The sequence below is a fragment of the Molossus molossus genome, unplaced genomic scaffold (assembly GCF_014108415.1).
Source record: "Molossus molossus isolate mMolMol1 unplaced genomic scaffold, mMolMol1.p scaffold_m16_p_16, whole genome shotgun sequence".
Lineage (NCBI taxonomy): Eukaryota > Metazoa > Chordata > Mammalia > Chiroptera > Molossidae > Molossus > Molossus molossus.
In genome coordinates, this window is record NW_023425351.1 from 29,789,008 (window position 1) to 29,814,596 (window position 25,589).

Here is a 25,589-nt window from a genome sequence, read left to right on the forward strand (position 1 = left end):
TTGTTTATTTCTCAATTTGTGAAAATGTCCTTAATCTGTTGATGTAGCAAACAAATTTCAACTCTGCTATGCAAAAGAAGAGACGATAGTCTGCTTTGCAATGAACTGTAAAGTTCAATTGCACACAGGCAACATGCTATATATGAAAAAATTACTAACTGAACTACAGGTATTAAATACTGAAAAAAGTTAACAGTTTATTATAATTTATTTTATTTAACAATCTAGGAAGTTCGCAGCCATCAGCAGTTCCAGTGCAATTTCAGGTGCAATTGGGAATTCAGGAATCTCCGTGGAGCTGTTAGTGTAGCGAACCTTGTAAGTAAAATACATGCATACTTTTGATAGCACATGTGAAGGGATCTCTCTAAAATTGACTTCATTAGTTTCGTTCTCAGCAAACTGACCTATAAAAGAAAAAAAGGTTTGTTTGTTATGGGCTGAGTTGTGTTCCTCCAAAATTTATGTTGAAGTCCTTAACACCCAGCACTTCAGAATGTGACTGTATCTGGAGATGTTCCCCCCGCTGTTCAGGAAGCATTTTAAATATGAAATGCTTCACGAATTTGCACATCATCCTTGCACAGGGGCCATGCTATCGTACCAATTTTAGTATACTGTACTGCCATACTGAGCATGGAGATAAGGTCTTTAAAGAGGTAATTAAGGCAAAACAGGGTTATTAAGGTGGGTCCTAATTTGGTATGACTGGTATCTTTATAAGAAAAGGAGATTAGGTCACAGACACAAACAGAGGGAAGACAATGTGAAGACAAAGGGAGAAGAAGGCCACCTAGGAGACAAGCCTCAGAAGAAACCAACCCTGCTAACACCATGATCTCGACTTTCTACCAGGACCATAAAAAGGAAATTTCTGTTGTCCAAATCACCCAGTCTATGGCACTTTGTCATGGCAGCCTACACATTATTACAATGTAAAAAAAATACACCCGCCCTAGCCAGTTTGGCTCAGTGGTTAGAGTGTCTGCCTACGGTCAAGAGAGACCTGGGTTCGGTTCCCAATAAGGGCATGTACCTTGGTTGCAGTTTGGCCCTGACCCTGGTTGGGTTGTGTGGGTGACAGCCACTCGATGTGTCCCTTTCTTCCTCTCTCTCCCTCCCACTCTATCTGAACAACAACAACAAAAATACACCCAACTAGCAGCAAACAAAATATCTAACTCTGACTTTTGAGTATAAACATAAAAAAGTCTTTATTAAGATAGCATTTGAGCCCTGGCTGGTTTGGATCAGCAGTTTCAGTTAGAGTGTTGGGCAAGGGCACATACTGGGGTTGCAGGTGTGATCCCCTGTCCCAGTTGAGGTCATATGGGAGGCAGCAATTTCTCACATCAATGTTTCTGTTTCTCTATCTCCCCCTCCCTCCCTTCCACTCTATCTTAAAAAAAAAAAAAAAAAAAAAAATCACTGCAAAAATATCCTCTGGTGAGCATTGACAAAACAAACAAACAAAAAAGACAGCATTTATCAAGACTGAATTTTAAAAGTCTGATTTTCTCCCAGAAGTCTGGACACTTAAGGAATTTTTCCTAAGAATCTTGATGGTGGGATTACTGAAGGAATCAAGTCTTCATAGATCATCAGGAGCCCTGTGCTATACTGAATTGCCATGTAAAAATAAGTACGTGAAATACTATTTTAAAAATCTTTTCAGGAAAGAAAATCTGTTTCTCCCTTTAGCTTTTAAAAATATCATTATGTTAATGAGAACTCTTTATTAAGTCACTCCCCTTTATTTAATAACTCTTTAGAAACTATTTTTAGTGATCTCTCAAAATTTCTTTAGCTATATAAAGGTTTTATCATTTAGTATTTATTATAGGGATAAACTATTTTCTTTTTTAAATGAAAACTTTCCATCAACCTTTCTATTTCTTAGAAATAAAATTTTATTTAATAATTAAAAATTGTTTTCATTATTGATTTAAAGAGAGAGGAAGGGAGAGGGAGAGATGGAAACATCGATGAGAGAGAACATCGACTGGCCGCCTTCTGCATGCTCCCCACTGGGGATTTGGCCTACAACCTGGGCATGTGCCCTGACTAGGAATCGAACTGGCAAACTCTTGGTGCATGCAACACTCAACCACTGAGCCACACCGGCCGGGCAGAAGATAAACTATTTTCTTAGCAGTCAAGCACTAGCACTGTGATCTAAATACAAACGCAGAAAAATATACTTTCTGAGAATGTATTTTAAAAGTTTTCTAATAATTGTGTATTTGTTGGGGGGTGGGGTGGGTAGAAAGAAGAGTAGGATTCACCAAATAATTCACAGCAATAGGTAACTTTTGGTTTGTCAATAATGAAAATTTTCTTTCTTGAATAAATGTATAAAATATTACCGATAGGCACTTATTAAATGTTTGAAACTAGACAAACATTAGGGTTAAAAAAAATTTTATGTTAAATATGTTTTAATTCATTTTTTAGAGACAGAGGAAGGGAGAGAGAGATAGAAACATTGATGTGAGAAACACTGGTTGCCTCCTGCACGCCCACTACTGGGGATCGAGCCCACAACCCCAGCATGTGCCCTGACCTGGAATGGAACCAGGACCTCAAAGTCCACGGGAGGATACTCAATCCACTTAGCCACACCAGCCTGGCCAAACATTAGGGTTTTAAAAAAATTTTTTGTTGTTGACACTATTGCAAATGTCTCCCTTAAAAAATTGTTTTTGTTAATTTTTGTTACAGATGTTTCTCCTTTTCCCCCCACTGGTACCCCTCCCCCACCCTCCTCGCCCTCTCCCCAGCTTTGTTGTCCATGTCCACTGTTCATGCATACATACATATAAGTTCTGTGGTTTCTCTCTACCCCCCACCCCCTCTCCTGGGGATTGTCAGTCTGTACCCCACTTCCACGTCTCTGGGACTACCCCGTTCCTCAGACTGTTATGTTCATTATATTCCATAAATAAGTGAGATCATATAATATTTGTCTTTCTCTGCTTGGCTTGTTTCGCTTAAGATAATACTCTCCAGGTCCCTCCATGTCGCCTCAAAGGATAAGAGATCTTTCTTTCTTACCACTGCGTAGTACTCCATTGTGTACATGTACCACTGCTTTTTTTATCCATTCGTATACTGATGGACACTTGGGCTGTTTCAAGATCTTAGCTATTGTAAATAGTGCTGTTATGAACACGGGGGTACATATATTCTTTCTGATTGGTGTTTTAGGCTTCTTACGGTATATTCCTAGAAGTGGGATCACTGGGTCAAATGGAAGTTCAATTTTTAATTTTTTGAGGTAACACCATATTGTTTTCCATAGTGGCTGCACCAGTCTGCATTCCCACCAGCAGTGTACTAGAGTCCCCTTTTCTCCACACCCTCACCAACACTTGTTGTTTGATGATTTGTTGATGGTGGCCATTCTGACAGGTGTAAGGTGATACCTCATAGTTGTTTTAATTTGCATCTCTCTGATGATTAGTGATGCTGAGCATTTCTTCATATGTCTCTTGGCCATTTGTATGTCTATTTAGTTCCTCTGCCCCCCAACCTCTACTTTCTGTCACACCAATCTACTTTCTATCTCTATGGATTTATCTGTTCTGGATATTTCATACAAATGGAATCATACAACATATGACCTTTTGTGACTGGCTTCTTTCACTTAGCGTAACATTTTGAAGGTGTGTCCATGGTGTAGCACGTATCACTATGCCATTTCTTTTTATGCAAACATCAGTTTTGGGCTGAAAGTTTGATCTTCAAGATAAGGCTCTTATTTTTATTGTTTTTATTTTTGTATATTTGTTGAGCTCTTATTTTTAAATTAAAAGAGACCAAGCATGCAAACAGCAAAAATTCTTTCATTTTAAGTTTAAACTAAAATTTTCTTGGCGTTCATGATTTTTATCTATGTCTAGTAGAAAAGTCTTAAAGTAATTCAACCCAGGAGCAACAAGTCCTGCTGGCAACCCAGAGTGGGGTCCCTAAATACTATTTCCCATTAAAAGAAACCAGGGCTTGCCCTGGCTGGTGTGGCTCAGTTGGTTGGAGCATCATCCAGTACATCGAAAGGTGAAGGGTTCAATTCCTGGTCAGAGCACATACCCACCCAGGTTGCGAGTTCGATCCCCAGTTGGGGCACACACAGGAGGCAATTGATTGATGTTTCTCTCTCTCTTAAAAAAAAAAAAAAAAATCCGTAAAAACATGTCCTCAGTTGAGGATTAAAAAACAAGAAATCAGGGCTTGAAAAAATGGCTGTCCCCGCCACCCTGCTTTTTTTAAGTCTTCTTTCCCTACTGATTCTAGAGAGAAGAAGGGAGAGGGAGAGACAGAAACATCAATGAGAGAGAACATCAATTGGCTACCTCCTGCATGCCCCCCACTGGGGCCGGGCATGTGCCCTGACTGAGCATTGAACTGGTGACCTCTTGGTTGAAAAGTGGTTGTTTTCAAAACTTATAAATAACACACAAATGAGCCAGAGAACTTTTGGTATTACATAAGGTAGTATCGTTATCCAAGACCAATGAAACCATGTCAAAAGGACACAGGAGTCAACATGAGGTGGTTCCTTCTGGTATAAAAATGAGCAATCTGAGCACCAGTGAGAATGACTGCACCGGATTAAAAATCACCATATATATAAAGTCATGAGCTGATGATATACAAAAACAAACAAACAAAACCTCCAAAACACCCTTTGTTACTGGAGGATGCTGGAGGACCCATTCATTACTCTGAAAGATTATATGTATATATACAATCAGTATTTAGTCTTTTCTGTCCTGTATAGACTGTATTTCAGGGTAGTCAAATAGTTCTTTAAAGGATTAAGTCTAATTAATAAATGTAGAAGAAATTATGCAATTAGAAAATCACTGTTCTGTAATTCCAAATGAAGTACATCTCGGCTATAATCACAATGAATGCTAAAACCATTATATGAAAGTCCGACTGGGGAACGCTTCATGGATGAATGAACCTGATAACCCTGGAATCACTAATCAGTCTTGACATTGCTAAAAGATGTGTTACAATAGGATACAATAGTGCCACCTATGAAGTATTCTAGCCTAGTGAAATGAACGATTCTAATCAAGCCTCTGTAGTTCTAATTATGAGTTTATAAGATGGGATGTGGACATTATATAAATAACCTTGTTTCTTTGTAAAACTGATGATCTGGGAAAAAGGGAGGGGAGAGGGGGACTATCAAAGATTTTGTAAGTGAAATGACAATGTAAGGGATTTGCTTAAAATACTCTTAAAAATTTTTTTTCTTTATTGATTTTAGAGAGAGGGGAAGGGAGAGGGAGAGAGAAACATCGATTGGCTGCCTCCTCCTGCACAGCCCTCACAGGGGATCGGCCTGCAATCTGGGCATGTGCCCTGACCGGGAATCAAAGCAGTGACCTCTTGGTGCATGGGTCGATGCTCAACCACTGAGCCTCACCAGCCAGGCTTGAAATGTTTTTTAAAAAGTGAGAATAATAGATAAAACAAGATAATATAGAAAACGAATTGCAAGGGACCCCAAACAGCCAAAACAATCTTGAAAAATATAGTTGGAGGCTTCACACTTCTCAATTTCAAAACTTACTACAAAGCTACAGTAATCAAACAGTTTGGTACTGAGTAAGGATATATAGCTCAATAGAAGAGAATTAAGAGCCCAGAAATAAACGCACACATCTGTGGTCAACTGATTTTCAACAAGGGTGCCAAGACCATTTAACAGGGTCAAGAATGGTTTCTTCAACAAATGATACTGGTATGTCCACATGTGAACAAAGTTAAATGTACAAAAATTAACATAAAATCAAACCATGTATAAAAATTAACATAAAATAAAAGACCTAACTGTAAGAGCTAAAATCATAGAAACCTCATAAGAAAACATAAGGGGTAAATCTTCACAACATTGGATTTGTCAATGGATTTTTAGACAGGCCTCCAAAAAACACAAACACCAACAGGGATAAAAGATCAATATTGGGCTTCGTCAACATAAAAAACGTTTGTTCATCAGAAGATACCATTAAGAAAAAGACAACCTACAGAATGGGAGAAAATATTAGCAAGTCATGTAACTGATAAGAATCCAATGTGCAGAGTATATTAAAAAACTCTTACAATTCAACAACAGAAAAGACAAATAACCCAATTAAAAAGTAGGCAATAGACTTAAAGAGACATTTCTCCAGAGGATACACAAATAGCCAGCAAGCACATGAAGAGATATTCAACATCGTTAGTCATTAGGGAAATGCTAATCAAAACCACAATGACATACCACTCATACCCATTAGGGTGGCTAGAATAAAAAAACTGCAAACAAAAAGTGTCAAGTGAGGATGTGGAGAAAACCACACGAGGAACCCTCATACACTGCTGGTAGGGATATAAATGGTTCAGCCACTGTGCAAAGTGTGGCATTTCCTCCAAGAGTTAAACATAGAAATTACCATATGTTCCAGAAATTCCAATCCCCAAGAAAATTGTTTTTCTTGAGGTAAAAAAATTACCTCAGAGAAAATGTTAAGAATAGACATTTGGGAGGTGGTAACTTCCAAAGATCAACTTTAGAAGCAGTAGTACAAATGTAACTAGGAGCACAAATCACCAGAGGCCTGTGTTGTGTTGAAGAAGCTGACCATGGAAACTAACCTAGGGACATGATCCTTCCTATTACACAATAACCAACGGGGTATTGAAACTAGGACAAATAGCTGAAAACAGGATATGGCAGAAACCATCTTTTCCTCAATGCAACATAATTATGCAATGTTCAAATAGTTACTGTCTCTTTTAAATGTTATGAGTCATTTAATTCAACCTAAAAATACATTCATCACACATTAAAAGTGAAGATATATGAAGAGAAAATAAAGAAATGTTCCCACCTGGGCCACTCAACATGGCTTTTATTGTTCCTGATGTCAATGCATGTTCTCTTTTTACAATAAATTCATGACCATCTGAAGATATCAATTTGACATACATGGCATCAGGGCCTTCACAGCCACCATAGGTTTTCTCTTCTCCATCTAAAGTAAAGTAGTAAAATGATTTCTGAATCACACAACTTATTATCAATAAACATGTATACCAAGGTTAATATCTGAGAAACTCAGACCAGAAAGATTTTGGGGGGAAACAGCTACCAAAATTTTATTTTTTAACTTCTTATTATTTTCTACACATTTTCCAATGTCAGAATATACTCTACATTCAAGTATGTTTCTCTGGATGAAAATTTACCAGTATTTTTAAGGAAGTATTGACAATATTTTTGTGACATTCAAATTTAAGGACTGGAACAAAATATTCAAATAGTAAATCTTTAGCCCTGGCCATTGTGGCTCAATTTGTTGGAGTGTCATCCCATATACCAAAGGTTGCCAGTTCGACCGGCTGGTGTAGCTCACAGGATTGGGCGTAGTCCTATGGACTGAGAGGTCCTGGTTCGATTCCCGGTCAGGGCACATGCCCGGGTTGTGGGCTGGATCCCCAGTAGGGGGTGTGTAGGAGGTAGCCGATCAATGTTTCTCTTTCACATCAATGTTTCTATCTCTCCCTTTCCTCTCTCTCTAAAAATTAATAAAACAAAAATTCTTTAAAAAAACTGTAATTCTATCACCCGAAATGCTCATTTTAAAAATAAGATGCATAGTGTGTTTATGCATGAATGTTTATTTGCCATGTGACCTCAACTTCTGACAAGCCCAAATTATAAATGTTAGGGCTTCCTTTACTCAGCATTTTACTCTTCATTCATAATAATTATCAAAATATTTTATTGCTTAGTTTAAATTATTGTGCAATGAATACAGACAAATGTCAGTCTTTAAACACTGAAAGTAGAGGTGAAGAGACACAGTGCATAGATGTCACCTGCTACCAGCTATCCCCACTGCCACCATGCTGGCTTCAGCCACAGTGGCTATCTCGATATAACTCTCTGGGGAGTATATATATTTATATATCCCTTTAAGATCTTCCTCATATGTATAACTTTTACAGTGTTGAACTGACAGAATTTTTATTTTTATGGTTACTAGCATCTGAAAGAAAGTTTCATATGGCTCATTCTAAAAATGTAGGGAGCCCTAGAGAGAAGTACAGAGGATGAGGCTCAAGTAATGTTCAGCTACTAACATCCATTTATTCATTTATTACCTGAAAGTTAATTTAGAACTCCCTAAAATGAAGAATAAGAAATATAAAAATCACAAATGTACAAATGCTCCCTAAAATGTTATCTGAATATATTAAGAGAAAATACTGAGACAAACTTAAATTTTAAAATGCCATAAAAGACTTCATTCCTCACCCCCACCTCCAGGTAGGGAACTGTTTAAGGGAGACTAAAGAGACAAATTAAGGTAGTAAGTAATCTCTGATTAGATCCTGGATTTAAAATAATAAAGGTGTTATAAAGAACACTTGAAACAACTGAAAAACTGAATAGGACTGAATGCATGCTGACCTATTTAGGTGTGTACAACTAAATCTTAAAGGATAAAAAAAGCATTTTTTTTGGTTTATGTGTGTATATATGTATGTATATGGGTATATGCGTGTATATAAACAACACACACACACACACACACACACACACACAGAGGGAAAGCAAATGTGGCAAAACAGTAACAACTGATAAAGGCTATTATTATTGCGATTTCTCATTACAAAAAGCTGGAGGACTTGTAAAGATGCAAGAAACTTCTAAATTATGGACTATGCAAGCATATAGATTCTTAGCAGTTTTTGCCAATCTCTGAGAACAAAAATACAAATACTTATCAATTATTTAAATTTATACTTCTAGTATTTTTTGCAAGCTAAACCATTTTATATGTCTGTTGGAAAAGTTTCTAATATTTTAAGGTACAATTACTCATTAGGAATCACAAATTTTATTTGGTACAATAACATTACTGATCTCTTTTGAGATATACAGTAAACACAAGCTGTTGATCTAAACAACTACTTGCAGTCTACTCTGACCATTTTCTAACTTGCATTTGTATTCACTGACATCGAAGGCCTGTCTTCTAGAGGAAAAACCAGCTCCTACTACTTGAAGTACTTACCCAATATTTTCTTATGAAACTTACCCATTATGTTCTTATGAAATTCTACTTCGCTTCCACAGGAAGTTTAGTAGTTTCCTGAAAATATAACAATGCTATATTAAGTCTAATGCTGAAATGACATGTTTTTCACCCATTATTATTTAATATGTCCTTGGTGTTACAAGTTTAAGGACTCTCTCTGCTAAGCAAGAATTTCCTAGTCACCACAATATGGAACAGTATCAAGTTTTTGAACATCTGAGAAAAGATGATCACCTCCAGGACAAAAGTCAAAATACAGATGTATTTATTTATTTTCTTTAAGGCAATTATTCTGACAACAGTTTAAAAATATAGATGCTGTTCGTTAGGACCTAAACTGAACTTGGAAGACATCCTTGGCCTTGATCATCTTCATATATATACCATATGCACTTGATACTGGTAGACACTAAAATATTTGCTGAATGAATGACAACATGATAAATCCAAGGACATGAAGTACCTTTTCTTATGTAAACATGCACATCAATAATACATCTTACTGTTTCATCCCTTCTGCGTATAGGCTATCAAAGTTTTGAAATTTAACAGTAGAGTGGTAAAAATTTATAATTTTTTGAGAAATCTTAAATTTTACAAAAAGAGGTGATTACTAAACAATAAGGGCTCATGTTTTCAGTAATTCTTATTTTTTTAATTTTAATTTTTGTTAATCCTTACCCAAGGATATTTTTTCCATTGATTTTTAGAGAGAGTGGAAGGGAGGGAGAGAGAGAGACATCGATGTGAGAGAGACACATTGATCGGTTGCCTCCCATATGCATCCCAACCCAGGTAGGGGATCAAACCTACAACCCAGGTAGGCACTCTTTTTCTTGAAATAAAAAAAATTTTTTAATCTTTATTGTTGAATGTATTACAGATGTTCCTCATCCCCTGCCCCCGACTCCCTCCTCCCCACTCCCGCCCCCAGGTAGGCATTCTTGATCAGGAATCGAACCCTTGACCCTTCAGTTCTCGGGCTGATGCTCTAACCATTGAACAAAATGTCCAGAGCATTCAGTAATTTGTATTTTAATAGCATTTCTTCAAATGAGGATTTTATTAATATCAATACTATTTTTTTTTTTTTTATCCTCACCCGAGGACATTTTTCCATTTTTTGTGCAGATAGAGTGGGAGGGAGAGAGAGGAAGAGAGAGAGAGAGAAACATTGACGTGAAAGGGACACATCGAGTGGCTGCCACCCGCACGACCAACCAGGGCCGGGGACAAACTGCAACCGAAGTACGTGCCCTTAGCGGGAACCGAACCCTGGTCTCTCCGGACCGCAGGCCGATGCTCTAACCGCTGAGCCAAACCGGCCAGGGCATCAATACTATTTTTAATGTCACTATTAGGAAAACAGCATATACTTATTATCCTTTTCTCTAAGAAATTCCTGGCTAATATTTTAATTCTAGCCTTAAGGGGAGGGTCAAGAGAATAAAGCACAACATTTTAGAGCAAGAAAGGAACTTGGAGATAACCTAAGTCATCCTCACCATAAAAAACGGTAACATAACTGATGTATAGAGAGGATGAGTGACTTGTTCCAGGTGGTGATGAGTGAAGCAGAAATCAACTCTTAGCCTAAAACACTCAGTAAGCACGAGGGAGATATTTAAAATACTGTTTCTAACGTGAGATTGGGCAGCAGAGGCAATGTAGCATTACTACCAACAATTTGAGGGCCTGGTACGTGGTAAACATTGCATTAAATGCTGTATATACGTTGTCTTATTTTAAAGTGACATTTTCACAAAGAAATTATTGTTCCCATTTTAAAGGCGAGGAAACACTCAGAGGCTGCTCCTTGCTCAAGGTTCCCACAGCTTAAGTGGCAGCCTGAGGATTTAAACCTAGGTAGGTAGGCTTTATAGCCCACACTCCCTTCAATTATTCCATACTGCCCTGGTAAAACACTGTGGGTCCAGTTAAAACTTCTTATCCACTTATGCTGAGAGCTGCTGATATATTTCCTTGGATTATTTTCTAAAACTTTTATAAAAACAGTATTATGTCATTTTATGATAATAATAGTAGGCAATTAAAAATTAATCAGTCACACCCTGGCCGGTGTGGCTCAGTTGGGTGGAAATCATCCCATGCACTGAAAGGTTGCCAATTCGATTCCAGGTCAGGGCACATGCCTGGGTTTCCAGCTCCATCCCCAGTAGGGGGCAGCCTATCGATTTCTCTCTCCCTCCCTCCGTTTCTCTCTCTAAAAAGCAATAAAAAATATTTTTAAAAAAATCAATCCATCGTTATTTTCTTCTGTTCGCACAGCTTTGTAATCATTCTTCTAAAAAACAAAACTGGACAAAACGCTTAGAAAAGCGAGAAGAACAAGAATTTCAAGTACCAACTTTTCTATCTGGAAAATTTTCAGAGCAAAATATCTAGAATGTTTACTTAACTAGCAGCAACTAGGCAACCGTGCAAAGACGTCATAGAAGCCCTTTGGGTAGCAACATTTTCTCCACAGACTTCTTAATATAGTAAGTCAATTCCAGCATTTATTCACGGGTTAAAGGGAAAGGGGGAAGACTCCTCATCACTAACAAAGAGAGTATATCATTAAGAACTAAGAGCAAATCCTAATTCCTAGAAAGCTAAAAATATTTTAAATATGATTAAATTTGGACTTAACCCACAAATGACCTATAGAAATCTAAGTTTAGGGTAGCAAAAATCTCAGTCTGAACACTTGAGCATGTCTCCATAACGGGGCTGAGTCCTGGAAATATGAATTAGGAGGCAAAGCAAGTGGTCGAGGAGCAGTGGGCTGAGAGTAGGTCTAGGCAGAAGAGGCGGTGTGAACAAAGGCCTGACGGAAATGGCACTGTGCTCTAGTTACATGAATACTGAAAAGGCCATCCTATTACTGATCTGAAATTTTACCTTTTTCATATACTATATTGCTACAGTACATGGATTTCTAGATTACATTCTGTTCCTTCAACCTATTTATACCTGATCAATATCCCCACTGTTTTAATTACAACAGCCTGATAAACATGTTTTGCTAGCCCTGGTCTGTGTGGCTCAGTTGGTTGGGCAACATCCAGTGCACTGAAAGGTTGCTGGTTGGATTCCCAGTCAAGGCACATGCCTGGGTTGCAGGCTCCAACCCCAGCAGGGGGCGTGCAGTCGGCAGCCGATTGATGTTTCTCACATTGATGTTTCTCTTTCCGTCTCCAAAAATCAATGAACTATTTTTTTTTGGGGGGGGGGTACATGCCCCTAGCGGGAGCTGAACCTGGGACTCTCTGGTCCACAGGACGATGCTCCGACCGCTGAGCTAAACCAGCCAGGGCTCGATGAATTATTCTTAAAAAACAACAAAAAGTGTTTTGCTCAATGGTTGGGCAATTCCCTTTTTGTTAGGTCTACTTTTGGGTATAGTTTCTATTATGAATAGGATCTGCTTCCCTATTATACTTTCTGAAAGGTTATTGCTGGCATTTTTTAAAAAACTTTTAAATTCAGCTGATCTTGTATCCCATCCCACCATCTTTGTAGACTCTCACAGTTCTAGTTGTTTTTCAGTTATTTGCTTGGATTATTTAAGTAGGATTATAGCAATAGCTGCAAACCTGTACTTTGTATCTTTTTCTTTGGTTTTATTCCTCACCTGAGAATATTTGTCTACTTATTATCAGAGTGGGAGGGAGGGAGGGAGGGAGGGAGGGAGGGAGGGAGAGAAACATCGAAGTGATAAAGCCACATGGACTGGTTGCCTCCCACAAGACCTGAACAGGGCTGGAGACAAACCGAAACCGAGGTTCGTGCCCTTGACCGGAATCAAACACGTGATGCACTGGACTGTGGGCCAACACTCTAACCACTGAGCCAAACCAGCCAGGGCTGTTTGTTTGTTTTACACTGGATATTTACTTGGAAAAAATGTTAGATGTCTGGCATTACTCACAAAACACACTGCAGGTTAAAGTACCAAATGTAAAAACACCACTCTGGAAAATGGCTGAAAAAATACACAAATGGTTCACAGACCTTTAAAAAATGCTCGGTCTCGCCCTGGCCGGTTTGGCTCAGCGGTTAGAGCGTCGACCTGCGGTCCGGAGAAACCTGGGTTCGGTTCCCGCTAAGTACTTCGGTTGCAGTTTGTCCCCGGCCCTGGTTGGTCGTGCGGGTGGCAGCCACTCGATGTGTCCCTTCACGTCGATGTTTCTCTCTCTCTCCCCCTCCCACTCTATCTGTACAAAATATGGAAAAATATCCTCAGGTGAGGATAAAAAAAAAAAAAAAAGCTCGGTCTCAACAGTTAGCAGTTAAAATGCAAACCTAAATATTCAAACTTGCTAAGAATCAGTGTTGGAGGGGAGGGGAAATGGGTGATACCACATAAAGAACAAACTGGTTTTGGAAGGCAGCAGCAGAATCGTTAGGAAGGTAGCAGTTCTTGGTATCTACTTTAGATTAACCCCAGCATCATGTGCAAAGGCATGTAGGTTCTTTACTATAATATGTGTACAAATGAAAAACTGAAAATACCCTGAAAGGTTCACCAATTAGGGAATGAGTTCAATAAAAACAGTACATCTGTACTTATAAAATGTTATAGGGCAGTGAAAAGGAAAAAGTTATATCTCTATTTTTAATGACATGGAAATAACAAGATAAACTTTTTAGAAAATTTTTTCAGTTACAGTTCACATTCAATATTATTTTGTATAAGTTTCAGGTGTATGGCATAGCAGTTAGACAATTATATACTTTACAAAGTATTCCCCCTGATATTTCCAGTACGTACCTACCTGGTACCATACACAGTTATTACAATACTATTGACTATATTCCCTCTGCTGTACTTTATATCCCTGTGCCAAGATAAACTGTTTATTTTTATCCTCACCCAAGGATATTTTTGCATTTATCTTCAGATAGAGTGGGAGGGAGAGAGAGGGAAAGAGAGAGAGAGAAGTATTGAGGCAGAGAGACACATCGACTGGCTGCCTCCTGCACAACCCTGACGAGGGCCAACCGCAACCCAGGTACGTGCCCTTGAGTGGAATTGAACCTGCAACTCATTGGTCTGCAGGCCAACACTCTTTTTTTTTTTTTTTTTTTTTTTATCCTCACCCGAGGACATTTTTCGATACTTTGTTCAGATAGAGTGAGAGGGAGAGAGAGAGAGAGAGAAACATCGACGTGAAAGCGACACATCGAGTGGTTGCCACCCACACGACCCAACCAGGGCCGGGGACAAACTGCAACCAAGGTACGTGCCCTTAGCGGGAACCGAACCTGGGTCTCTCCGGACCGCAGGCCAATGCTCTAACCGCTGAGCCAAACCGGCCAGGGCATGCAGGCCAACACTCTTAACCACTAAGCCAAACTGGCCAAGACTAAACTGTTATTTTTTAAAAAGCAGATTAGAATGATAGGAACAGTTTGATGCCATTATGTAAAATAAGTGACTTCTTGCCTTATTACTCTCCTTTCTGCAGATAAATGCATAAAAATACATACACGTTCAAACTGTAACTAGGAAACTACGATTTAAAACTGATTTTTAAAAAGCAACAAATAATCAGCCCTGGCAGTTTAGCTCAGCTGATTAGAGCATTGTCCCCATATGCCTAGGTTGAGGGTTTGATCTCCTATCAGGGCACATAAAATGCATAAATAAATGGAACAACAAATTGGTATTTCTCACTCTCTTTCTCCCTTAAATCAATCAATTAAAAAAAAAAAAAAAAACTCACCCGGATGGTGTGGCTCAGTGGTTGAGCATTAACCCATGCACCAAGAGGTTGCCAGATCGATTCCTGGTCAGGGCACATGCCCAGGTTGTGGGCCAAATCCCCAGGGGGGGGGCATGCAGGAGGCGGCCAATCGATGTCCTCTCTCTCTCTCTCCCTCCCCATTTTTCTCTCTAAAATCAAGATTAAAAAAAGAAAGAAACAAACAAAACACCCCCAACAAATGAGCATGTAGAACCAAGCAGTGCATGGTCAGTCAACCTGATGTTTATTAACTATATGTAATATGATTAATTTGGAAAACAAAGTAAATTATATTAACCAAAAATTATCTAATGTTCAGGCCTATTTGAAGAGGCTTCAGCCATGTAACACAAATTGACAGAAGCTAAGACACAATTCCAACTTGTAATGAGACATCAAAATATCCTGCCTAGAATGTGCTTTCAGTGTTACTGAATTCATGTCTCTGAGGATGAGTTAAAATTTTCATTCTGGACACTCAACGTATAACAATGCTCGTATATTTAACTCTTAGGTTGACAGTCTTAATACTTTTAGCAAACAGTACCCTTTCCCATCTTCTCCTCCACGGTGGAATTTATCGTTTTCTCCACTGTTAACACACAAATGTTTCACAGCTGCCTTATTAGTGTGTCTTTTCAGATTTATTTGTCACCCTAACTAGCTATAAGTTTCCACATGGCAGGGAGGTTCTCTCTGTGACCCACATATCTAGCACACAGTGGTAATTATGTGGTCATGTTAACAGAGTAAAGCCACATACAACAATGTACCTGCCTTGGACGTAGTATTATGCTGAGCTTTCCAACAAAATAGTTATTCAGTGCCTTTTGACCAACACTGATTCTTTTCATGGTTTTTCCTTAATGTTGGTTTTTAATAAACCTGGAACTTTCAGACAACCACAATAAAAATTGTTCTTTCTAGGAAACATCTATTTAAGTTTACTGAAATATTTTGGTTTATATTGAGGGAAGACAGTGACAAAGGAAGGAGATGGTATTTTATCTTCCACACCAGAATTAAGTCAATATGAATTCTAATTCTTTTTAAAAAAAATTAATTTGTTTTTGTTACAGATGTTATTCCTTTTTTCCCAGTGACACCTTCCTCCCCATCTTCCCTGAATTCAAATTCTTAAAACAATTTTAAAGACTTCCAGGCATAGATACATTTTATGAAATGATGATAATCAAAACATCTGTCTCACAATTTTGCACCCACTACCATAATTTGTTAATTATAATGCAATTGTATGAAACATGTATTCCTGTACATGTACATTAATTCTGGAATTTCATGTTTCCTAGAACTAATCCAGTTATCTTCCCATTTCTATCTTGAGACCCAAATAGGTTAAGTGATAAGACTTCTGTTTTTTACCTCCTTTCAGCTCTACATTTCATGACTGAACACAATGGAATTCATCCTCTCTCTATACCAAATGCCTGGAATTCCCGATTTCCCATCTTCCTTAAGCAGAACCGTTCCCACACAGCACAGAACTTTCCAGCTCCAGTGTTATGTTCACAAGACTGTCTATCTCACCCCTGGAAACTACCTCCTTTCCCTTAGACAATGATCTCCAAACACCTTTGTTTTGGTTTTAACAGTATGAGCAAATATTCCCACTATATAGTATAAACTTAGGTATAGATTCTTACATTATAAAATGACTTAAAAGAACCTTTAGAGTGCTGGGCTAAAAATAAATATAAAAAACAAAACAAAACATCAAGAACAGATTAGCTAAAATAGATTAACACATATCAGTGTAACTGCAAAAATTTTCCAAATTATTTTCTAGTACTGAAAAATCTACCAAAAAACCCCAAACAAGCCTTTTATAAGATGTAAACTAATATTACTTTAGAACTTGACATATAAGGCTGATTATAACTTCTGATTACAAACTACTGCCTACTTATATTACAAAATTATCTTAAAGTAATGAAACTGGCACCCTCTATTTGAAATTTATATATATACTATATATATTTTTTGCAATGGTAGATAATTATATTTGTTTTTTAATTTATTTGGTCATCCCACATCTCACTGTCCTTATATGCCTAACTCCTTGGCCTCCACCAAACCCAGTTCCCTTTCTAGCTCAGGCCTCAACCAAAGAGCTGAATGTGGCTGGAGAAAAGACAAGGCCATTTTGGCTGGTCTTAACTTTAAATTCATGTCCATGCACTTTTTTATTCCTTTAAAAAAAAAATCTGCCCTGACCGGTTTTGCTCAGTGGTTAGAGCGTCGGCCTGCGGTCCAGAGAGACCGGGGTTTGGTTCCCACTAAGGGCATGTACCTCGGTTGCAGTTTGTCCCCAGCCTGGTTGGGTTGTGTGGGTGGCAGCCAGTCCACTTGTACCTTTCGTGTCGATGTCTCTCTCTCTCTCCCTCCAGCTCCATCTGAACAAAAAATGAGTAAATGTCCTCGGGTGAGGATAAAAAAAAATAATAATCCTCACCTGAGGATATTTTCCCATTTATCTTAGATAGTGTTCGGGGGGGGGGGGGGAAGCAAGGGGAGGGAGAGAAACACCAATGTGAGAGAGACATATCAAATGGTTGCCTCCCGCAGGACTCTGACCAGGGCTGGTGACTGAACAGCAACTGAGATACATGCCCTGACCAGAATCAAACCTGCAGGCTGACACTCTAACCGCTGAGCCAAACCGCCAGGGTCATGTCCATGCACTTAAAAAAACTTTTTTTATTTTTCTTTGCTGATTTTTAGAGATAGGAAGGAAGAGGGAGAGAGAGAGATGGAAACATTGATGAGAGAGAACGTCGACTGGCCTCCTCCTGCATGTCCCTCACTGGGGATTGGGCCCACAACCTGGGCACTGGGCATGTGCCCTGACTGTGAATTGAACCAGTGAACTCTTGGTGCATGGGTCGACACTAAACCACTGAGCCACACCGGCTGCGCTTGTCCATGCACTTTAAATAGGAATTTAGCATTGAATTCTCCTAGCAAAATGGCTTTTCTACTCTGAGAAAATTTACAGCCTCCTTGAAGCCTCCAACACCACTCTCCTCCCTGCCCTGATCATTTATTTCATCCAAAAAATGGAAATAGCCTGGTTGGTATGGCTCAGTGGATTAAATAACGTCCCATGGACCAAGAGATCACCAGTTTGATTCCTGGTCAGGGCACATGCCTGGGTTTTGGGCTCCAGACCCAGTGGGGGTGCAAGCAGGAAGCAGCCGATGGATGTTTCTCTCTCACATTGATGTTTCTATCTCTTTCTCCCTTCCTCTCGCTCTAAAAATCAATACACACACACACACACACACACACACACTTTTTATCCTCACCTGGGGACATTTCTTGCATTTATCTTGAGGGAGAGAGGAAGAGAAAAACATCCACGTGAAAGAGACACATCGAGTGATCACCACCCACACGACCCCAACCAGGGCCGGGGACAAACCGCAACCGAGGTACATGCCCTTAGTGGGAGCCGAACCCGGGTCTCTCTGGTCCGCGGGCCAATGCTCTAACCGCTGAGCAAACCAGCCAGGGCTCAATAAAAACATATTTTAAAAAGAAAACAGAAATAGCTCTGGCCTGTGTGGCTCAGCAGGTTGGTGCTCATCCTATGCACCAAAAGGTGGTGGATTCAACTCCCAGTCAGGGCACATACTAGGTTACAAGTTTGATTCCCCGTCAGGCACCCACCAGAGGAACTGATCAATGCTTCTCACATCGATGTTTCTTTCTCTCTCTTTCCCTTCCTCTTTCTGAAATTAAAATAAGGAGAAGGAAAGAGAACGGAAATTGTTTTGTCTATCCTCCTTCAACTCTCCTGCATGTATATACAGTCGGCCCTCGTTTATCGCAGTTAATCAGTTCCAGACTCTACCATGATAAATGAATTTCCGCAAAGTACGATTCTTTATATAGTCGGCCCTCGCTGCTTCGTACTTCGACTTTCGCGGTTTCACTCTATCGCGGTTTTTTTCAAATATAGTATAGCATAGTATAGTATAGTATAGTATTAGTATTAGTATTATAATTTTTTCAAATATAGTATAGTATTTGGAAAAACCACGATAGAGTGAAGCCGCAAAAGTCGAAGCGCGAAGTGGCGAAGGATGACTGTATCATATACTCTGTCTACTCTTCTGTTTCAAAAGTTAAATAGAAACCGTCCTTCATCCCAGCCCAAACTTTCTACTTAAGCACATCTATCCAATGATTTTGTGGCCACTGTTCCCATTAATACATGAAAATGCTGTAACATCATCACTACCATCCACTTCTCCTTACCCCGCTCTGATCACTTTTGGCACTAGTTCATTTGAAGCGCTCTTATCAAATTTCAACTACTTTACTTGGTCACATGAGCAATATTGAATCCTCATCCTATTTGGAGCGGGATTTTACAGTTGACTGAGGCCCCCTTCCTGAAACATTTCCTTCCCTTAGTAGCACAGATGCCACATTCTTTTCTGCTTCCATCACTGTTTGCTCTTCTGACCAGAGTGCTCCCAGCCTTCTGCCCTCTTTCTCCATTTACACTCTTTACTTGATGTCCTCCTGTCAGTCCACAGATTCAAATATCACCTATAAAATTTGACTCTCAGATTATCTCCCTAGCCGGACATCTTCCCTGAGAAACAGCTGTGGAAATCCAACTTGGCTATTGCATATATTCTGAGCTGTGTACTAGTTATCAAACTCAGCACATCTTTCATAGAGATCCTCATTTATTCCTCAGAAACCAGTGTACCCTCCCCAGGCCTCATTTCAGTAAATGGCACTACTGTTCACCCAGATGCTTGGGAAAAACAGTTAATTTCTTAAAAAAAAAAAAATTTCTTTTGGTCCTAGGCATGAAGGCAAGACAGATTTGGCTCCATCTTCAAATTACATTCCAAATCAAACCACTTCTCACTAACTTACAAATCTACACCTCTAGTTCAAGCCACCATTTCTCAACGGGACTACCACAAGCCTCCTTAGGGGCTGGTTTCCCCACTTTCCTTTAACTTGGTCTATTCCCCACATAGCAACTAAACATTAAAAGCATAAATCAGATGTTGTTCCCCCGGCCAAAATCCTCTAATGGCTTCTCATTACAGACAGAAAAATGAATATCTAGTTCCATCTTATTTAGTCCTCGTTAATCACTCTGACCTTATCTCCCATCACTCTTCCTTCACTATGCACCAGCCAGCCACACTGGCATTCTTAGAATTATAATAGGTCAAGTTCATCCTCCTCAAGGTCTTTGCATTTACAGTTACTGCTATCTTAAATATCTTCCCTCACATCTTCCTCATCTTTTAGGTCTTCAGTCAAAACATCAAGTCCTCAGAGAGGTAGATCTTTGTTCACTTCCCTTTCAAAATTAGACACCTTCACCCTAGTCACTCTAACTTAATCTAACTCTAATCCTGCTATATTTTCTTAACATTAATCACCACCCGAAACTATATTTGCTTACTTCTGTATATCCTCTCTCTTTCTTCAAGCTCAATGAGTATAGTGCCTGGAATATAGCAGTTGCTCAATAAACATTTCTTTTTTTTTTAAATCCTCACCCAAGGACATTTTCCCATTTTTTGTTCAGATAGAGTGGGAGGGAGAGAGAGGAAGAGAGAGAGATAAACATCGATGTGAAAGGGACACATCGAGTGGCTGCCACCCACACGACCAACCAGGGCCGGGGACAAACTGCAACCGAGTCACGTGCCCTTAGCGGGAACCAAACCCAGGTCTCTCTGGACCGCAGGCCAATGCTCTAACCGCTGAGCAAAACCGGCCAGGGCTCAATAAACATTTCTTGAATGAACAGTACCATCTCTCAATAACCAAGGATTGAAATTTCAGGCATCACTGGATGGGCCTTTTCTGATCTTATGAACAGTAAATGTTTAGCACTGGTTAACTAAAATGCATTAACACATATCAGTATAACTGCATATACTTTCCAGATTATTTTCTAGTACTAAAAAAATCTACCCCAAAACCCCAAACAACATTTTATAATGCATAAAGGAATACTACTTTAGATCTTGATATATAAGGCTGACTCTAACTTCTGATTACAAATTATTGCCTAATTATATTACAAAATTACCATAAAGTAATGAAACTGGCATCTTCAACTTAATGTAAATTTATATATATATATACACAAACTTATTTAATACATATATTGTTGGAATGGTAGATAATTATAAAAGTCTCATACATAAGGGGGAAAAAAACCCCAGTCATTTAAAAATTAAATTTGAACCCCAAATCACTGGCAATAATAATATCCACGATGACTGGACCATAGTTGACTCCTTGCCATTGTTATCTCCGGAATGAATGAATCCACGTGTAAACTGTGATGTTTCAGCATCATGAGTTAGATAATGTAAACGAGAGGTCAGAGGTTTATCATTTTAGTCCACTAAACAGAAAAGGAAACTTATAGGGGGATCAAAAAGCAAATTTGGCAGTTTGAAAATGAGGTTTTAAAACTCTAAAGGATTTCGGTTGTTTTTTACACTGAAAGCGATGCGGAGTAGAAATGCTGACATTAATGACATGAGCTCCACAGATACAGGTTACTAAAGAGGTTTTAGTTCCATGAGAGAAACTCAATGGCCACCGTACTTGACACTAGATACCTCCTTTCAGACAAGCCTGGAAGGTAGATGCGCGACAGCCCCAAACCACCGAGTCGGGCGGAGATCGCCTCGTAAGTTGCCCAGAAGGTAAACTTCTCGGGGTCCCGCAGCAGGAAAGAGCGAGGGCCCTCTCCGATGACTAGGGGCTGCCCCCAAGGAAAGAACGAATCTCAGTGCACACCGGGAAAGCAAAAATGAAAAGCGACAGAGCCGCCGGGCTCCTAACCCCACCCTGCCCGCGCTCAGCCCAGAGAAGGCCCAGTCCCCGGGGTCGCCACCCCTCCTTCCAGCCTTTTCCAAGCCCACCGAACGGCGCCGGGAGAGTCCCGCCGCCCTCCTCTCCCCTCCCCCAAACCAGGGGCAGCGGAGGCCCAAGAGGTTGGGAGCTTCCGTTCCTTCCCCGCCCAAATGGGAAGAGGTGGGCAGTGGGGCAGCGAGCGTGCCCAGTGCGAGCCTCCCCCGTCCTCCACGCGGGCCCGGAGCTCTGTTCCCACCCCAGCCCGAGACTCACTCGTCAGCCCCGCAGCACCGCAGCCACCGCAGCCGGTCCCCGCGCACCGCCACAGCCCCCACTCCAGGGCCGCCCCCCCACCCCCACAAGCCTGCCGCCGTGGGTTCCGGGGCAGTTGGAGGAATCACTTCCGTCGGGTCACGGATGCTTCTACGACGCGCGGGAGATTAGTATTTTGAGGCGGGGACGCACCGAGTGTGTCGCCCATTTTGGTCCGCAGGAAGTGCACTGTGCCCCTCGCCCTTCTCCCAGTAGCACCGTACCCCAGGCCAGTGTGGGGAGCACAGCGACCACTGGCAAATCGCAACCAATCTGATACTAGGTGTTCTGCTTCGCGCATGCAGCGCTGACCCCGATCCAGTCGACGCAGGGACAGCAGCCTCAGAGCCGTGCTCGCGGCGGTCCGAGGTCGCGCTGCATCCTAGGATTTGTAGTTTCTCGGGCGGGTGGGCCTGCGTTTGGTCGCGGCAGCAGTGCATCCTGGGAATTGTAGTTTCCCACGCCGAGTGGTAACGATTTGGGCAATTTTAGAGGTTGTCCCTGCCTCTCGTTTGGGGGTATACCTGGAGGCTGGAGACTGTCTGCAGAGGAAGGGTGGAAAGGTGGGAGTGCGGTTTCTCAGCGAACAAGGTCGTGTTCTTTGTGAAGCAGCATCTATCTATCTGTCTTTAGTGAGAAGTTGCAGTGCGTGTTGAAGGGCATGTCAACTGCTCGCGCAATCGGCTGGCCTCACTTCCTCTCTTCCCGGTACCGTTCAATGTTTTCCGAAAAGTAAGCACATTCCCCCCGCCCCCACCTCCGTCCCCTCCCAGCCTCGGGGTTCCTTAGCTCTTCTCGGTTCTGAGATCATTCACATAATTCTGCCACCAGCACTCAATTCTGAGACCATCTTTGTCACTCCGCGCCCCCTCTGCCCCCCTTGCTCTCTCGCTCACTGGCTCTCTCTCGACCCGCCTATCCTTTTTACTTTTCCTGTGGTTAACATCTGGCACCCTTCCAGGAAGGCTGAAGCAGCTATTCACCCTCTTTGCAGGACTGTGGCACGTAGGGACAGTAAGGCCAAGAAGCTCACCACTGCAAGTTGCTCAACTAGCTACTGTTGTGTAACAATGGCCATAAAGGGAAACAGACAATCCAAAGTTTGTTGACCAAATTAATGGCCTGGAGGACACTTTTAGTTGATTTGGCAGATAAACTGTATTGTTTTTTACAGAAAAACTGCCTTGGGTTAACTTACCAAAGCTTTTGCAAAAATTGTTAAAATTCTTTAGTTGTCATGGTACTCAGGGTTTGATTGGGAGGAGACACTGAAGGGGTGAGAAGAGGAGGCTGTGGGCCCAACTTATTTCTTTTTAAAAAAATCTTTATTGTTGAATGTATTACAGATGTTCCTCATTTTTCCCCCATTGACCCGCTTCTCCCCCCCCCCCCCACCTCCCTCCTACCTTTTCCCACAAAGTTGTCTGTGTCCATTGATTATGCATATAAGTTCTTTGGTTTATTTCTTCTCACCCCCCCAACCCCCTTCCCATTGAGGTTTATCAGTCTAGCAACCAATTTGTACTTCTTAGTCCCTTCACCTTTTTCACCCATTCCCCCAACCCCCCTCCCATCTGGCCACCAACAAAATGTTCTCTGTGTCTATGAGAATGTTTCTGTTCTGCCTGTTCATTTTGTTTGTAGATTCAATTGTCAATAGATATGTATTCATTGCAATATTGTTTGTTCATATATTTTATCTTTTTTTCAAAAAGATCCTTCATCATTTCATATAATAAAGGTTTGGTGGTGATGAACTCCTTTAACTTTTTCTTGTCTGGGAAAATCTTTATATGGCCATTGATTCTAAATGACAGCTTTGCAGGATAGAGTAATCTTGGTTGTAGGTTCTTGCTTTTCATCACTCTGAATATTTCTTGCCACACCGTTCTGGCCTGCAAAGTTTCTTTTGAGAAATCGGCTGACAGTCTAATGGGAACTCCCTTGTAGGTAACTAACTACTTTTCTCTCGCAACTTTTAAGATTCTCTTTGTTTTGAAACTTTTGCATTTTGATGATGATGTGTCTTGGTATGGGCCTCTTGGAGTTCATCTTGTTTAGGACTCTCTGTACTTCCTGGACTTGTATGTGTGTTTCCTTCACCAAGTTAGGAAAGTTTTCTGCCATTATTGTTTCAAATAGATTTTCGATTTCTTGTTATCTCTCTTCTCCTTCTGGCACCCTCAAGATGCGAATGTTGGCATGCTTGAAGTTGTCCCAGAGGCTCCTTACACTATCCTCATTTTTTTTGGATTCTTTTTTCTTTTTGTTGTTCTGATTGGGTGTTTTTTGCTCCCTTATATTCCAAATCGATGGTTGCTTCTTGGCTTTACCTATTCTACTATTGAATCTGTATAAATTATTCTTTATTTCAGTTAATGCCTTCTTCTTTTCTGACTGTGCATCCTTCATTTCTGACTGGTCCTTTATATATATATAAATATAAATATATATATTTATATATATAACTATATATAAATATATATATTTTTTTATCCTCACCAGAGGACACTTTTTCATTTTTTGTTCAGGTAGAGCTGGAGGGAGAGAGAGGAAGAGAGAGAGAGAGAAACATCGACGTGAAAGGGACACAGCGAGTGGCTGCCACCCACACGACCAACCAGGGCCGGGGACAAACTGCAAATGAGGTATATGCCCTTAGTGGGAACCAAACCCAGGTCTCTCTGGACCGCAGGCCGATGCTCTAACCGCTGAGCCAAACTGGCCAGGGCCTGACTGGTCCTTTTTTATGCTCTTGAGGCCCTCACTAAGTTCACTGAGGTTCTCATTAAGTTCATTGAACATCCTTATAAGCAGTATTTTGAACTCAGCATCTGTTAGGTTGCTTATCTCCATTTCGTTTAGTTCTTTTCTTGGTGTTTTGTTCTGTTCTTTCATTTGGGACCTGTTTCTTTGTCTCCTCATTTTGGTTGCCTCCCTGTATTTGTTTCTGTGTATTACTTAACAAGAGGTATGGGACTAGCTGAGACCAGATGCTGCTTGTTTGAAAGAATTTAGGAAAACCTGAAGCAGGATCCAAGACAGGCCAATCCTATGGTTAAGCAAGTGGCAACAGCTTGGGTGGGCCTGAAAGTTGGGTGGGGCGGGGCCTCAGGGAATCACAAGGGTGGGGCAACCAGTGTGAGCCTGGTTGCTGAAGTCTCAGATATGGCAGCTGTCTGCTGCCCCAGGGAAGGGCTCACCAAAGGAACAAAGGCCTCTGACAGCACGTTTGTCCCGGAGAAAGCCCCCTCTCCAGTCCTCACACCAGTGCCAAACAGCTCAGTTCTTTCCTGTATGTTTCTGGCGCCCCTCAAGCTGCCTCCCCTCCAAGCTTAGAGGGAGTGAGTCTGATAATTCCATGCATGGGCCCTTTAAGAGTTGCTGCCTGGGGCTCCAGCCACCTCAGCCTCCCTGAGCCTCACTTCCCTCTGGTTTTCCAGCCAGAAGTTATGGGGATTCTCTTCCTGGCACTGGAACCCTGAGCGGGGTGCCTGGTGTGGAACAGGGACCCCTAAGTCCTCGGGGGGACCGTCCCAGC

The 25,589-nt window shown here is 40.8% G+C and overlaps 1 protein-coding gene and 1 pseudogene across 8 annotated transcripts; both read right to left on the minus strand.

Moving 5' to 3' along the window:
* Window positions 1-174: 174 nt before the first annotated feature.
* Window positions 175-22,742, minus strand: ELOC (elongin C). Of its 8 annotated transcripts, none has more exons than XM_036263813.1 (4): window positions 22,573-22,742; window positions 9,084-9,161; window positions 6,891-7,034; window positions 175-407 (listed from the first exon to the last, which is right to left on the minus strand). In XM_036263813.1, the coding sequence occupies exons 2-4, from the start codon at window positions 9,109-9,111 to the stop codon at window positions 217-219; spliced, it is 363 nt and encodes a 120-aa protein (XP_036119706.1). In that variant the 5' UTR covers window positions 9,112-9,161; window positions 22,573-22,742; the 3' UTR covers window positions 175-216. The 8 variants fall into 8 exon arrangements, with proteins under 8 accessions (XP_036119706.1, XP_036119707.1, XP_036119705.1 ...); XM_036263814.1 differs by having other exon boundaries at window positions 22,273-22,742; XM_036263812.1 differs by having other exon boundaries at window positions 22,202-22,742.
* On the minus strand, window positions 543-632 carry LOC118631974 (annotated as a pseudogene).
* Window positions 22,743-25,589: the final 2,847 nt, after the last annotated feature.